This window comes from Dermacentor variabilis, chromosome 1 (assembly GCF_050947875.1).
Source record: "Dermacentor variabilis isolate Ectoservices chromosome 1, ASM5094787v1, whole genome shotgun sequence".
Classification (NCBI taxonomy): Eukaryota; Metazoa; Arthropoda; class Arachnida; order Ixodida; family Ixodidae; genus Dermacentor; species Dermacentor variabilis.
Window position 1 is genome coordinate 285,078,541 of NC_134568.1, and position 17,570 is coordinate 285,096,110.

At 44.8% G+C, this 17,570-nt stretch overlaps 1 protein-coding gene across 2 annotated transcripts in view; it reads right to left on the reverse strand.

The window, feature by feature from the left end:
• Nucleotides 1-17,570, reverse strand: part of LOC142566392 (MPN domain-containing protein-like) — a 59,661-nt gene that overhangs the window by 41,194 nt on the left and 897 nt on the right. For both annotated transcript variants that reach the window (XM_075677365.1, XM_075677371.1), the window contains exon 2: nt 17,224-17,403. In XM_075677365.1, coding sequence (XP_075533480.1) covers nt 17,224-17,400 — 177 coding nt within the window. In that variant the 5' untranslated portion in view covers nt 17,401-17,403. The remainder of the gene's footprint in view (nt 1-17,223; nt 17,404-17,570) is intronic.

The following is a 17,570-nucleotide window of genomic DNA, read 5'->3' on the forward strand; positions in this document are numbered from 1 at the left end:
AAAGGAATGTACTCACAACCATGACAACCAAGGGGGAACATTCTAATGCCACTGGCTAACATTGCCAGGGCAAGGTACAACACACACACAAATACCCAATAAAGTGGATGGAGGACAACTGCCACTATAGCTCAGTTTGTCAAGTATCACATGCATCATACAGAGGCTGTAGGTTTGGCTCCCACGTGTGGCAAGTTGACTTTTCATTTCCCTTTGCTAATTTTTTCTATGTTTAATTTACAAGGGAAAAATTTAACTTTCCCTATGCTTTCCTTGGATTCATATGGTTGTTAGTGATCATGGTGCCCCTTAGTAACTCACCATGGTACAATGGTGCCCCTTGCTTCCCCTGATTATTCACACTCATCGCATAGTGTGGGTTTATTAGCCTAGTTTTATTGAATTCACATACTATGTGAATCCTGTGGTTGAAAGGATGTTCCACACTAACCACCATGGCAATTGTTGGTGTTGCCCAAAACTGAGGGCTCAAGCTCAATACCTTAACCACAAGCAGTAAGGAAGGGGGGGGGGGGTGCCACAATTATCAAGATGAGAAAGGTGGTTTCCCTAGCCACCACAAGACCCAAGCCCTCCCATTTTATTAATATGGCCCTGGTAACAAGTTTTGGGAAACGCAGAGCAGGAAGAATTAAAGCAATGTTATAAATGTATCACGGTATAGTCACACCCACTGTGATATTTTTACAACATAGCTTTCAAAAATGTGAAGTCAGAAATGTTATCTGCAGTAGTAGGTGGCTTCAAATAAGTACCTACATGGAATTTCTGTCTTGCTTTTCTTTTTTTCTTTGGGTAGTTGTCAGCCAGTAATTTAAAATATGAGGCCACCATTCCTCAAGAGTGCAAAAACAAATTAATTACATCGCCTTTTAATGTGATGCCAAGTGTAGTGTGGCTTTGGAGTTGAAGCACAACTCTGGTCCCATTACAAAAAGCAGAGGTGATAGTCACATGGTACCACACACTACCAGCAAGCACCCAAACTGTGACCATGCTGCTGAAAGCAGAATGCACAGAGCACTCGGCGGGCTAAGAGGGAATATAACGTATAAAAGGTCTCCCTATGCTCTCAGAGAAGTTAGGAAAGAGATCCAGGCTTGACTTAAATCGCATGAGGCAAATTGTAGGGCCAGCTTTTGGTGATGCAGTTGTGTGGCCTTCAATCACTACACAGGGTCAACTGGCAGAGTGTATGAGCGATTTGTGATATCACATGATTGCCAAATCCAATATTTCTGTGATGTGACCGGCCTCCTGCTTCAAGTCGGAAGCTTGTAGGGCCAGAAATCGTCCAAAATTGAAGGGCCAGCTTTTGGTGACGCAGTTGTGTGGCCTTCAATCACAAACACGGCTAACTGGCAAAGTGTATGAGTGGTTTGTGATACCACATGACTGCCAACTCCAATATTTCTGAGATGGGACCAGGCTCCTGCTTCAAGTCAGAAGCTGTGCTGCAGATAGCATGCTTAGAAATGCAGAGGTACACAGGAACATGGAGACTTTTGAAATGATCAGCAAGGGCCAATTAAAGCTGGTTTTACATAATGCATTGCTTTACATGATATTGTACATGATTTTCATCGCCCGGGAAGTGTGATATCAGTCGCATGCGACGAAAATTGCAGTTTCAGGTGTCTCTACCTCCTGTAAAACACATATAAACAATGTGAAAAGCAGGCAAACACTTTTTTTTTTTAAATAGCAGAGACAGAACAGCAGATAGCAGATAACACACTAAACAAAAGCAAATCAAAATCATGCAGTGAAGTCAGCCGGTTGCATCCCTTCCTGCAAATGACGGCATCTTTTCAAGCACAGATGGTTCTTGCATGTCCACAGCTAATAAAGTGTGCAGACGTATCACAAGGCATAGGCCCAACAAGATGGTGGCAAAGCTGCCAATGAGTTTGCAATTACATGCATTACTGCACAAACTCAGATAATGATAGCCATCATTACTACCTCTATAAAATAAGTATCACGCAACTTGAAAGCTATACAAAGACAACATGACAATTTGTGTATATGAATCTTCCTTTTGTTAGATTGTGAGACACAGCTACTTACCAATTTATTCCATCATCACCATCATCATCAGCCTGTTTTATGTCCACTGCAGGACGAAGGCCTCTCCCTGCGATCTCCAATTACCCCTGTCCTGCACCAACCGATTCCAACTAGCGCCCGCAAATTTCCTAATTTTGTCACTCCATCTAGTCTTCTGCCGTCCTCTACTGCGCTTCCCTTCTCTTGGTACCCATTCTGTTACCCTAATGGTCCAACGGTTATCTAGTCTGCGCATTACATGACCTGCCCAGTGCCATTTTTCCCCCTTAATGTCTATTAGAATATTGTCTATGCCTGTTTGCTCTCTGATCCAAACTGCTCTCTTTCTGTCTCTTAAAGTTATGCCTAGCATTCTTCGTTCCATCGCTCTTTGCGCAGTCCTCAACTTGTTCTCAAGCTTCTTTGTCAGCCTCTAAGTCTCTGCGCCATATGTCAGCACCGCTAAAACGCACCGATTGTATACTTTTCTTTTCAATAATAACGGTAAGCTCCCATTCAGGAGCTCACAATGTCTGCCGTATGCGATCCAACCCATTTTTATTCTTCTGTGAATTTCCTTCTCATGGTCGGGGTTCCCTGTGATTAGTTGACCTAGGTAAACGTACTCCTCCACAGACTCTAGAGGCTGACTGGCGATCTTGAACTCTTGTGCCCTTGCCAGGTTATTTATCATTATCTTTGTCTTCTGCATATTAACCTTCAGTCCCACTCTTACACTCTCCCTGTTAAGGTCCTCAATCATTTGTTGTTGTCTGCATTGTTCCTGAATAGAACAATGTCATCGGCAAACCGAAGGTTGTTGAGGTATTCGCCGTCTATCTTTACTCCTAAGCCTTCCCAGTTTAATAGCTTGAATACTTCTTCTAAGCACGCAGTGAATAGCATTGGAGAGATTGTGTCCTTGTCTGACCCCTTTCTTTATAGGTATCTTCCTGTTTTGCTTGTGTAGAATTAAGGTAGCTGTGGAACCTGTGTAGATATTTTCCAAGGTACTATATATTTCAAGGCACTCCTTGATTACGTAATGCCTCATGACTGCTGGTATCTCTACTGAATCAAATGCCTTTTCGTCATCTATGAAAGCCAAATAGAGAGGTTTATTGTACTCTGCAGATTTCTCGACAGCCTTATTAATGACATGGATATGACCCATTGTAGAGTATCCCTTCCTGAAGCCAGCCTGTTTCCTTGGTTGACTATAGTCCGGCTTTGCCCTTATTCTAGTGGAGATTATTTTGGTAAATATTTTTTATAATACTGGGCGTAAGCTAATGGGCCTATAATTCTTCAATTCTTTAACGTCTCCCTTTATGTGGATTAGTATAATGTTTGCATAGTTCCAGTTTTCTGGGACCCTTGCATTGGTTAGACCCTGCATATAGAAAGAGCCACCAGCTTTCCAAGCATTATGTATCCTCCATCTTTGATTAAATCGAATGTTATTCCATCTTCTCCTGCCACTCTTCCTCGTTTCATGTCTTGCGAGGCCCTACTGACCTCATCGCTAGTTATAGGAAGAGTTTCTGTATCCTGTTTATTACTGTTTCTAATGGCAGTATCCTGACTCCTCTGGGTATTGTACAGGTCAGTATAGGATTCTTCCATTTCTTTTAATATACCTTCGAGATTGCTGATGATATTACTCTGCTGATCTTCCAGTGCATACATCCTGGTTTGTCCTATGCCAAGTTTCTTTCTCACTGATTTCAGGCTGCGTCCATTTTTTACGGCTTCTTCAGTCTTTCTCACGTTATAATTTCGAATATCACTTATTTTTGCCTTGTTGATCAGTTTTGACAGTTCCGCGACTTCTATCTTATCTTTTGAGTTGGACATTTTCATTCCTTATCGTTTCTCTATTAGGTCCTTTCTTACTTGGGAGAGCTTGCCTACTGGTTGCCTTGGTGCTTTACCTCCCTTATTCAATAGCTGTTTCTGAAGCCAACCTAGTTATGGTTTCATTCATTACCTCTATGTCATCACCTTCTCTCTGTTCTAAGGCTGCATATTTGTTTACAAATACCAGCCTGAATTTGTCTGTTTTTACCCTTACTGCCTCTACGTTGGCCTGTTTCTTCTTGACCAATTTTACTCTTTCTCTCTTTAAATTGAGGTGAATCCTAGCCCTCACTAACCTATGATCACTACACTTTACCTTACCTAACACTTCTACATCCTGCACTATGCTGGGATCAGCAGAAAGTATGAAATCAATTTCATTTCTTGTTTCACCATTAGGACTTTTCCAGGTCTGCTTTCTGTTGCTACGCTTCCTGAAAGAAATGTTCATTATTCGAAGCTTATTCCTTTCTGCAAATTCTACCAGCACCTCTCCTCTAGCGTTCCTAGAATCAACGCTGTAGTTGTCAATTACTTGTTCACCAGCCTGCTTTTTTTCCCCACTTTTGCACTGAAGTCGCCCATTACTACACTATACTGAGTTTGAACTTTTCTCATCACTAATTCAACATCTTCATAAAACAGAACTACTTCATCATCATCGTGACTGGATGTTGGAGCGTAGGCTTGTACTACCTTTAATCTATACCTCTTATTAAGTTTGTTTACGACTACAGCTACCCTCCCAATAATACTGTAGAATTTGTCAATGCTGCCTGCTATGTCCTTATGGATTAGGAATCCTACCCCATATTACTTTTTATCTGGGAGACCTCTATAGCAGAGGTCCGTTATTCAGCAATGTATAAGCCTCACCAGTTCTTCTGATCTCACTAAGGCCAATGATATCTCAAACAATGCCTGATAGTTCCTCAAAGAGTCCTGCTAAGCTAGCCTCGCGCGACAGAGTTCGGCAGTTAAAGGTTGACAGGGTCAGTTGCGTGTGCAGACTTCCCAAAATTCAACTCAGCCTAGCTCACGCGAACTCAGACTCAGCCAAAATTTTATTCAGTGGAGCTTGCTTGCACTCATATTAACCAAACTCTGCTCAGCAGAGCTTGCTCAACTCATATTCAAAATTCTACTTAGTAGAGCTTGTTCCGACTCATATTTACCAAAATTTTTCTCAGCCGAGCTTGCTCTGACTCATATTCATCAAAATTTTACTCAGTCGAGCTTGCTCTGCCTCATATTCACCAAAATTCTACTCAGCCGAGCTTGCTCCAACTCATATTCACCAAAATTGTACTCAGCTGAGCTTGCTCCAACTCATATTCACCAAAATTCTACTCAGCCAAGCTTTATCTGACTCATATTCACCAACATGCTGCTCAGCCGAGCTTGCTCCGACCCATATTCACCAAAATTCTGCTCAGCCAAGCTCGCTCTGACTCATGAACTCAGCCTCACGGGTCGGTCCAAGTTTTAGTCAGCTGATGTTTGAGCGAGTTCACCGAGCTATTGTAATATTGTGCTGGAATCGTCTGCTCCTGTTTGACGCGTGACGTCAGCAGCCGTAGGCAGCTGTGTCTCCCATCTGTGAACATGTGACGCAAGGGTATAAAAGCAGTGTATGATAATAAAGAGGGGTCTTCTTTCGTGACCCAAGAACACGGTGTCCAGACTGCTTCCTTGGCCAGCGCACAGGCGCGGGCGCGGCTACGCCCCCTGGCCGAACACGACATGGTGTCAGATGGTGAAGAACCTTCCCACTGAGCGAGGCATCTTCCATCAACGATGTCGAAGACACCTTCAATGCGGCTGCATGCGCTCAGCAACCGCCACCGCTGGACTTTGAGGGCACGTCAGAGTGGCCAGTGTGGAAAGAGCATTTCGACGACTACCGATATGCAACAGGACTCAACGAATGCTCCGGGGAGGCTCAGGTACGCACGCTGCTATACACAATGGGGAGGCAAGCACCTAAAATATTCAGGACGTTTGCACTATCCGGCGAAGATGCAAGGAACTACGAGACCGTAAAGGAAAAGTTTGACTGGCACTTTGTAAAGGAGAGCAACATCGTGCAAGAAAGCGCCTGTTTTCACAGACGTACACAAATGCCAGGCGAGTCAGTAGACCAGTTCGTCACTGTGCTACATGGCTTGGCAGAACATTGCGACTATGGTGAACTGAAAGAATGAATGATTCGAGAGACTGGTTGTCGGGCTACACAACGCAAAGCTCTCGGAAGTTCTACAAATGGATTCGCAGCTCACGCTGGCTTCAGTGCTGGCGAAAGCTCGCTTAAAGGAAACCGTCAAACAGCAACAAAAAACTCTACGAGGACAACACAGCCAGCACTCATTGGAACTTAGTGACCAGGACCCCAATGTGGACGCTGTGGCTCAACAGAGGCACAAGGGACGTCTGCAAGTGCACCCATCGCATACACGACAAACGCCGGTGCCCTTTCTGCAGTGGCAACACCTATCCCAGGACGGTGTGCCCAGCCAGAGCTGCCAAGTGTCACCACTGTGGCAAGAAGGGATAATTTTGCTAAGGCCTGCTTAAAGAAAGGGGCGGCTTCCGTTTAACGAAAGGTATGTGTTTCTGCGGTCAACCAGGAAACTGGAGAGACATTCGTGGGAGCAATAGACATATGCAGAAAAGTGTGATTTGTTCAGGTGCACATAAATTCCATGCCCATATTTGCAAAAGTTGGCTCAGGCACAGAAGTGTCAGTGTTACCATCAACTTTTCCAGGATTGCCATCCTAACTTGTAAAAACTGAAGTTTCGCTAGGTGTCAGAGGCAGTAAGCTTAACGTGCTAGGCAAATTCGTAGCAGAGATCGCATGGAAAGGGAAAACCGTGTATCAAACGTTACGTCGTCAGTCCATTACGCGATGTCCTTCTAAGATTGCCAGCACTTGAGGCGTTAGGGATCATTAAATTTGCCAACGCAGTCAAGTCTGGAAACTTGCAGTATGAGGCTCATTTTCCAGAAATGTATCCGAGGTCTAGGCACGATGCCAGGGCAGTAACCATCAGACTACAACCTACCGCTGTCCCACATGCCATAAGCGCTCCACGCAGGGTACCAATCTGAGGGAGTCTCTGAAAACCTAGATAAAATGGAGCATTTAGGCATAATCACAAAAGTGGATGGCCCCACCGAATGGTACGCTGGTATAGTTCCGGTTGTGAAGCCTTCAGGAAACCTGAGAGTTTGCATAGACCTCACGAAATTGAACAAATGCGTAATTCGAGAGCGTTTTACGTTACCAACTGTTGATCAGACTCTCGGTTCACTGTCGGGCGTGAAGTGCTTTTCAAAGCTCGATGCCAACTTGGGCTTCCACCAGGTGCGACTCAGCAAAGACTTGGAAGAGCTAACCACGTTCCTAGCACCTTTCGGTAGCTACTGTTTTCTAATTACCTCCACTCTGGAATACTTTCCAAAGACCATGTCTGAGATACTAGGTGGCCCACCAGGAGTCAACGTTATGGACGATGTCCTAGTGTTTGGCGAAAGCAAAGCTCAGCACGATGAGCGTTTAAGTAAAGTGATCACATGGCTAGCAAGGGCAAAAGTGACATTAAACAAAGAGAAATGCTTATTTAGGGTTAAGCAAGTACGTTTTTTGGGTCATATTTTGAATGAAGAAGGCATTCATCCTTATCCGGCGAAGGTCAGCACTATCAAAGATTTGAGGCCACCCAAAAACGTAACTGAGCTTAGAAGCATTCTGGGCATGGCTAATCATATGGGCCGCTTCCTGCCACATTTTAGCCTAAGTGACGGCTCCCATGCGTGTACTTTTGCACAAGGATAGAGACTGGGTCTGGGACTACGTGCTGTCTCGTGTCCCCCTTCTTCGTGTGTTGTTTTATTCGGCGCCGTCTTTGTAATCATGCTTAACCAACTAGCCCACTAACACATGCTCGGGTCTGGGACAGCAATCAGGAAAAAGCGTTCCAAGAACTCAAAAAGCTCATTTTTTCAGCGCAGTGCATGGCTATGTACAATGCTTTGCTACCAACCACTCTTTCAGCTGACCCATCGTCTTTCGGTCTGGGAGCAGTTTTACTTAAAAAGCAAAAAGACAGGCAATGTAGAGCAGTCGCATTCGCTTCTCGTTCACTCACCAAAACCGAACAAGGATACTCCCAGATTGAAAAGGAAGAACTGGCGTTGACATGGGCAGTGGAAAGGTTTGATGAATATATATGTGGTCTGGAAGCTGTTTTCGAAACTGACCACAAGCCCTTGGTATTGCTGTTGGGTCACAGGGCAATCGATGATATGCCGCCTAGAATTAAATGCTTTTGTCTGCGGCTGATGCGATAGTTTTTCCGTAGTGTACGTTCCAGGCGAATTGCTAACCACTGCTGACACTCTTTCACGTTCACCGTTAGCTTGTATGAAAGTGGAAAGCTGCTTGACTGTCTCAGAGGTGACAGCTTATTCGAAAGCTTGTTTAATGGGCTTAGAAACAGGCGACAATTTTCTCACAAGAGTGAAAGAAGGTCAAGCGAATGACAAAGTGTGTCAAAGCCTGCACATACTCTGCAAAAAAAGGTGGCCCAAGAAACAAAATGTTCCCTGTTATCTTGTGCCATACTGGCAGAATCGAGCATGTCTTACTGTGGTGAAAGGGTTGCTGCTGAACGGTATGAAGCTAGTCATTCCTCAGCCCCTTCGAAAAGAAGCACTAAGCAAGCTGCATAACAGTCACCAAGGCATCTCATGATGCCGCAGTATAGCTAAAGGTTCTGTCTGGTGGTCGAGACTTAGCACTGAGATTGCATCTTTCGTGAAACTGTGCAACATTTGCACGATGCATGCGCCAGAACAGGTCAAACTGATGATTGCCTCGCCAACACCCTCTTTTCCTTGGGAGAGAGTAGGGGTCCATCTGTATCAAATTGAAGAACGGCAATATCTTGTCAGGGTAGATTATCTGTCGCGATATCCAGAGATTGCCATTCTTCCGTCCACAAAGTCTGCTACTGCCATCAGCAGAACAAAAAGCACTTTTGCGAGACATGGCATTCCCGAGTGTTTGGTGACCAACAATGGACCCCAGTTCGTCAGTGCAGAATTCGAGCAATTTACAAAACTATATGGGTTTCGTCACGTCGCCACGAGTTCAAGGCAGCCCCAGGGCAACGGGGAAGTCGAATGTGTGGTAAAGATGGTTAAGAATCTCATTTTGAAGTCGGATGACCCTTACTTAGCCTTGCTGGCTTATAGGGACATGCCTGGTGTTCTGAAAGTCAGCCTAGTGGAGATACTAATGGGTAAAAGGCTTAGGACGAGAGTCCCCAATGCTGCCTTCGCACCGCAATTTGAGATAATGCTGCCTGCAGGAAGCAGTGGCTAATGACCATAAACTCAGGAAGGGGCAAAGCCGCCACTTCAACTGACATCAACAGTCTAAAAATCTCCGTAAGCTGGAAACAGGTGATGTGGTGCGGGTGACTCATCTCCGAACCAAAAGTATCGAGCTCAAAGCAGCACCACAGCTGTGATCATACCGTGTTGAAACGGAAAGCGGGGTCGAAGTCCGTCGAAACGGGAGAATGCTCAACCATCTCCCAAAGAACCGGGTGGATAGTGAAAGCTACGAGTTCTCAGATAGTCAGGAACTGCCCAGCAGGGCCCGATTGGTCACTGGTACAGGCAACCAAATTCACGAAGCTTCGGTGCCTCTAACTCTGACGGAGACGAACAGTAACGATTATCAAACTAGGATTGTAACTATGACCAGATTTCGTAGAGCTGTAAGCAAGGCCATAAGGCTGGGGGTGGACGACTGATGCTTTAAACGATTTTGTTCGGTGTTGTTTTCTTTGGTGTCAAGGATGCTTATGTCTCCCTATACCATTTTGTATTGTATGCATGTGATGTTAATAGTGCTTGAAAAGGGGCTCTTGTTTGACACGTGACGTCAGCAGCTATTGGCAGCTGCGACTGCCATCTGTGGTCATGTAACGCAAGTGTATAAAAGCAGTGTACAATAATAAAGTTTTCTTTCATCACCCGAGAGCACGGTGTCCGGACTGCTTCCTTGGCCAGCGCACAGGGGCACACACGGCTACGCCCCCCGGCCTAATACAACATACATAACATGACATTAAAGTTGTGACCTGTGCGGTCCATAAGCAAACATTGCATAGGAGTCCATGTTGCATCGGATGAAAATAAGGAGAATTGTACACATTACAGGGAGTTTTATAGAATTTAATTGGCTGCTGCATGGAAGCTTCGCCTCTGTCTATTCCATCAAGTTCATTGGATCTGCATCATACTTTTGCCGATGCTAGCTATCTTGGCATTACTGGGTGACCACATTTTTACATTTCAACACAAAGTTGAATAAATGACTAGTGAAATATATCAAAAAGAACACTTACAGGGTCTGTTCTGAAAGTAGTAGGTCTGGTTTTTTTCCTCGGCGAACAGGCGGACGAGAGGTGGTCTGCGCGTGCAAGATTGGTGAAGGGGCATATTGGGAACGCTGGGAAAAATCGGCAGTCGGCTCTCGACCGTTCAAGAGAGCAGGTCACTTGTACTGTGAACCTCTGTCAAAACGCCTCGTCACGGAGAATCATGGAGCGTTTACTGGATCAGCGATACACGATCAAATTTTGTGTAAAGCTTGGTAAAATGGGCAAAGAGACTCACAACATGATTAAGGAGGCCTACAGCGATGCTGCCATGGGTAGATCAGGCGTTTTTGAGCGGCACAAGCTGTTCCAAGAAGGTAGGGAAAGAGTGGAAGACAACGACCGCTCCGGATGTCCTTCAACCAGCAAGACCAATGAAAATGTGTCACGAGTGAATAATTTACTGAACAGTGATTGTAGGATGAGTACCACAATGATTGCTGACGACTTGAGCATTCCTCAAACCCAAGTTTTTGAGATTGCGACAGAAAACTTTGCCATGAGGAAAGTGAGCGCGAAGTTCATGCTGCAAGTGGTTGTCAGAGGAGCGAAAGGCCAACCGGAAAGCGATCTGCCAGGATCTATCTGCCAGGATCTTCATCATGTGAATGAGGACCCCGACTTTTTGGACAATGTAGTGACCAGTGACGAGACGTGGGTGTTTGATTACGACCCGGAGAGCAAGCGGCAGAGCTCAGAATGGCACACCCCTTCTTCCCCACACCCCAAGAAAGCACGAATGAGCAAATCCAAGCAAAAGTCCATGCTCACTTGCTTTTTTGATCGAGATGGAGTCATCCACAAAGAGTTCATACCACCTGGACAAACAGTTCATGCAGTTTTTTTACGTGGAAGTCCGCAAAAGACTTCGAAAAAGCATTGTTCGTGTCTGCCCAGCCATCGCGAACAATTGGCGGCTGCACCATGACAACGTGCCGAGCTACACAACGTTCCGCGTAGTGGAGTATCTTGCCCAGTACAAGGTGGCAACGCAGCCTCGGCCCCCCTACAGCCCCGACTTGGCCCCACCAGACTTTTTTCTATTCTCAAGAATAAAATCGACGCTCAATGGGAAGCATCACGGATCAGTATAGGCAATTCAACAGGCCATGACGAGGGAGCTAAACAGCGCTCCGGTCCAGGCGTTCCTGGAGGCATACGAAAACTGGAAGACTCGTTGGCAGCAGTGTGTAGATGTGGAAGGGTGTTACTTTGAAAAATTTTAGTCGTCTGTGCTATTCTCATGAATAAAATTTAAAAAAAAAAAGGGTCTCCCACTACTTTCAGAACGGACCCTGTACATCACTGCAAGTACAACCATCGAGAACATGATACAAACAAATGCACATAATAAGATGCACATGAATGCTAAATACATGTACAGATGGAATCGCATTTCAGCCGAGTTGGCCACCACCTATTGCAAAAAAAAAAAAAAAAAGCATGCCAACAGGTCCATGGGCTATAAAAGAAACACACATAGAACCTAGCAGTTACTTCGTGTTAGCAGCTACGGTTTGCTGTCACATTCGCAGCCGGCCACTTAACCACTCAAGTGTGTTCAGTCTGTACTTAGGCACACTTTTTATTGTCAATAATTTAAAATTTAATGTGGTCTCCTCAAAAATTTTCTAATGTTCGGATTCTGAAATTTGCAAGGGTAACCAGTTTTATTTCATTATTATTCATGAAGAAAGCCGATATAAAAGCTTAGAGATATTGTCAATGGTTCACACTTTCCCTCAGAACAATATGTAGTATGCTATTGACATTCAAGCACCTTTTCAACAGCAAGAACAGGAATCAGTTTCCCCTGTTTTGAGCGTTGGGTTAATGCAGGCAATTCACGCAAGCATAAAATTTTGCAAATACAATTCACTCTGGAATACCAGATTAAAGTGTACCTGGACACTTCCCTTGCAGTTTCTTTTTTGTCGAACAATAGTTTGAAATGGCTCCTATTAGCATGCTCTAGCATTGGTCTAATATAGGTTATGTACAGGTCTAGCTTAACAGATTGGGATGCTTGCTTTAATTTCCAGCAAAGGGACAATAATACCTGCTCCCATTGCATAGGCTTATGGTAATCTAGGGTTTTCAGCCCCACTGTGTTCTACCTCCTTCAACTAATGTGTTGAAGCAAGTAGAAGTACACGCATATCAACGAGATTGGCCAATAGTTATGGTTGCATTCCTACTTTATGCTTGCTACAATGAATACAAAATTCTAGCGCTCTATTTTGTTATTAAACAAACAAGTGTACACCTAACAACGCATTTAATGTTTGCAGTGGGGCTATGCCGCTGCGCTATGTATTGCAGTATATAGATTTAAGCTTCTTGATACAGATTCACAGTATGCTAACAGGGACATGGGACAAGTAGACGACACCCATGCATGTTAGAATGTTATCATGCTATGTACGTAACTTACTGCAGCGCCTAAAAAACGTGTGGTGTCAGCTTTTACAAAGCCTCCCGAAATATTCAGAAAGAACTTCTATACATAATTACAGCACATGCACCTCGATGGAGGAACCAGGTTAGCGCTAAGATTGATGTTCACAACACAAATTCTATTGCACGTTTAGTAATCACGCACAAATCATTTGTGCCTTCCTTCAGGGGCAACATCTTCCCCTCCAACATGTTCTGTTTCTGACGGCACGTTTCGGCGCAGGACATTTTCTACCACTAAAGTACAAGGTCCTGCACTCAAACAGAGGGTCGGACAATAAATTTGTATCGGCATTGGGTATCAAAAAGGCCTTTAACACCATCTCCCACCACACTATTTTGGACGGACTGGAAGTGGTAAGCAGGGGAACACAAATTTATAACTACGTGCCCTTGTTCCTCAGTGACTGTACGGCTACAATTGGATTAGACTCCCTGAGGTCCGACACCTCCAGCTTTCCTGACAGAAGAACCCTAGGCTCTTTACTCTCTCCACTGCTATTTAATATGGGGACGAGAAAGCTAGCCCTGGAGCTAGATAAACACCAGAGTCTCAGCTGTGCGATATATGCTGTTCACATCATGCTGTGGGCTCACCAGGGGTTCTATGGGGACAAGCAAGAAACTCTTCCAAAGGCTATAGACGCAGTTGTGGAATTCGCGAGGGCAGTGCACATGGCATGCGTGCCCGAGAAATTGGAATTTATTCAGGTGCATGCGAAATATGCAAAAAAGAAGGATTGGGTGCAAATCACTCTGACTCGACGGAGCCCAGATTCGAGAAGTGGAGACACTCAGAATATTGGGGATGTGGATACAGCAAAACTCTGGAACATCCCATATCCTAAAAAAACTAAAGGGGGTCACAGGAAACATAGCAAGAATGATACGGAGAGTGGCAAGAAGCAAAGACGGCCTAACTTAGGAAGAGACTATGAGCCTGGTCCATGCATTTGTAGTTAGCTGCACCACATATGCACCACATATCAGGCTTTGACGAACCAAGAGATAATACAGGCAAACACAATAATAAGAAAAGCCTTCAAAACCATCCTAGGTCTTCCCAAATGCATTAGCACAGAGAGACTCGAGGGACTAGGTCTGCCCAATACTTTTGATGAGTACGCAGTCGCGCCATTGTCTGCTCAAAAAGAACGACTTTGTTCTTCAACTCACGGCAAGGAAGTATTGGCGATGTTAGGCTTTACCATGAGACCCCAGTATTGCGGAGAGGAAACGGCACAGAGAGACCCTAACGTTCGATCACACATTATGGTGGCCCCAATGCGCAAGAATATGCATCCCAAGTACCATCCCGGACAACACAGTGCAAGAGCAAAGACTCTTCCCAAATGTTACGGCACGGGGCCGGGAGTGTATTACACAGATGCTAGTCGAACCAGCTCTGATACCTTCACCGTAGTCTCTGTGTCAAAACATAATAACAGCATCCTTCAAAGCCTCCTCGGCATGCGTGGCAGAGGCTACAGCAATTGTCTTGGCCATTCAGGACGCCAAACCAATTCGGCTGTCGTATTATCTGACTCGCAAGCAGCTTGCCGCCTATTTCTAAATGGGACAGCACCCCAATCAATAATAAAAATTTTAGGCAATAAACTAGGAAGGCACCACACTATCATATGGTGTCCGGCATACGAGGGACTGGCAGGGAACGCTAGGGCAGACAGTATTTATTGCTGGACGATTAAACGTCCAAGCAATGGCCTGGCCCAGCGACAACCTTTCACCGAATTTTCGTGACATCCTCTTACAGCAAAGACAGGCGCAGCGACGTTTTGGACACCCTCACTCGAATTTAAACAGCCAAGAGGAGATTGACCGGTGCTGTATTCAGACGAAGACATACCCCAACCTGCACCTACACAGAATACATCCCATAAAGTACACCGACGATTGGCCGTGGTACACAGACACACCCACACTAAAACACATCACATGGGAGTGCCCCAAGAGGCCTCTGCTCATAGACAGCCCCATGATACACAAACATCCACTAACGAGGAATGGGCAGTGGGAGGCATGGCTTGCGGATGATGGCCACGAGAGCCAACTGGTTCTTCGGAACTAAGCCCAGCGAGCCACTGATGCCAGTGGGGCCCTGTAATAGGGGCCCCAACCATCGTGCCTCATTTAATTTTTTTAAATAAAGTTTTTACTCACTCACTCAGGGGCAGACGCGAGCTTTCGGATTGGTGCTTGCTGCTAAGTTTGGTGCAAGAATAGGGTTAGAAGCAGGCACCGCTTGTGCACAATTACGAGCAATATACATACATCCTTTCTTCAGAAGCTGACGCTAAGCATGAGTAGCACCAGGGCCTCTCTGCGCTGACATGACCACTTTGCTGCAGCCAAATTCCGAATACTGTATATGCGATGAGGATAGCTATATGGATTTTTCAATAGGTTCTCTTATAATTTGTTGTAGCGGAGGCAGAATGACACGGACCTAGAAGGGACATGAGACAACACACAGTGCTGAACGACTAGTTGTTTACGTCCTCCACGTCTCCTTGCACTGAACTTCAGGAACCGCTGTTGCGCACTCCAAAACTGATTTAAATGTCAAAACGTTTTTAAATTACAAAGCACACATACTATTTGCTCCTATTAAAGACTGGTAAATAATAATGTAATGCACAGGTTTTTTTCATTACATTTGAAAAATTATGCGGTGTATGCCATAAAATCTGGCAACAAGCAACCCTGGGCCAGATTAGGCATCGCACCAGCCACATTATTAAAATCGTGATCATGCGAAATGAGCCCTCTAAATATAGCATTGCAGCACATGCGACTGCACCGATGCTTTTTTTGCTCCAGTTGCAGCATGTGAAGCACCTTTAAGGGATGTCTCTGGGGCAAACGTTTTGACAAGGGGACTCGTCTTCATCAAGACCAAGAGCTACCTAACAGATAATAATAATAATAATCCAGTCTTTTGTGTCAGCTAGTACTCCTTTTACTGCTCTTTGCCTTTACAAAGTGATTTTGCTGTGCAGCACCTAAAATTTCTTCCAGCAATAGACAATGCATATTGCAAAGCATAGACTATCTTAGGGTTTCTAGGGCACATCTTTAGGAATCAAAGATATCCTTATTGTAAAATTAAATTACTGATCCACAAACATTGCAGCAATAAGTTTGCACACCCACTGTGGTTGCTTAGTGGCTATGGTGTTGGGCTGCTAAGCACGAGGTCGCGGGATCGAATTCGGGCCATGGCAGCCGCATTTCGATGGAGGGGAAATACGAAAGCACCCATATACTTAGATTTAGGCGCACATTACAGAACCCCAGGAGGTCCAAATTTTTAGAGTCCCCCACTATGGTGTGCCTCATAATCGGATCGTGGTTTTGGCATGTAAAACCCATAATATTTAATTCAATAAGTTTGTAATAAGTATGCCCAAAAATTTCAAATGAGAAGATAGGACACTTTCAAATCAAACATTACAGGAAACTGCTGAGAATTTTACAGCATTGCAATATCTTCTTAACTATGTGAAATGCTTTAGCTGGTGCAGGTCACGACCTCTGGCACGTGTGCAGCTGACATGAGTGGCTGCACCAACTTCTGCAAGCCAATCACATTAACGCACCATGCTAGGTAGCTTACCCAGCAAAATGCATTCGAACAAGGTAGCCAAATCTTTGTTGCCTTCGAATTAATCTTTGAAAAGGCATTCCTTCAGGAAATGACGCCCATTAGGTCAGTGATAATAGTGAGTTTCTAATAAGCTTTCTGCTGCAGTGATGGTAGCGGAAGATGGAGACTTGAAGTGATCAACAGTGGTCAAACATCTTGATAACAGCCTACATTTCAACAAGGGGACTTATCTGCATGATGTGAATGCAGTACAAAACACTGGACTGGGGGAAGACAGGTGTGTGGACCAAATCACCAAAATCACTATCCGAATTCAATGCATATTTAGTACAAAGGACAAATCTTCGTACACAGAACTTTAGTTCATATTTTCTTGACAGCATTTATATACAGGGAGGAGTATAAGGGCACAAGGGCCGGTGTATAAGGGTTGAGTAGAGCAGGGTAAGGGAAGTCGAATGTTAAAAAATAAGGGGGGCAGGGAGGGGGTTCATTGTGATAACGAGTGCGCGAGGGTTTTCTTGAAGCCCAAAGACAAAACTGTACTTGGACATCCTCATGCTTTAAAGATGGGTTGAAACAAGTGTGTGTGTGCATGTGGTTTTGCATTTCACTTCTATCAAAATGCATATGCTACGGCCATGTATCAAGCCTGCAATTAAGTTCCAATAGGAGGTAGTCTCAACTAAAGTGAGGCTATAGCAATGGATGAGGCACCACTGCAAGCCACTACATGGAAAAGTTTCCACTTACAAGATAGTCAATGGACAGAACGTTTTCGCCATGCTGAAGGATGCCTTCGGACATCAGCATGCTCAATGTGACACTTCGGCCTGCACCACGACGTTTGGACAGCCCGCCTTCTTCATCTTCTTCGTCTCCCGACTGCTCACCAGCATCCAAGTCTTCATCCTCAATTTTTGTTGACATTGCCTGTTACGTACAGAACAGCAACACATCTTAACATACTCAAGATGGACACTAAAAGCAGTCACATTTATTTGCCCCCGTGAAATGACCTCCACAAGTACATTGCGCCCAGCTCACAGATCCGAGCTATCAAGCGCAGCATGGCACGCCTACTTCGATCAATTTGGCCC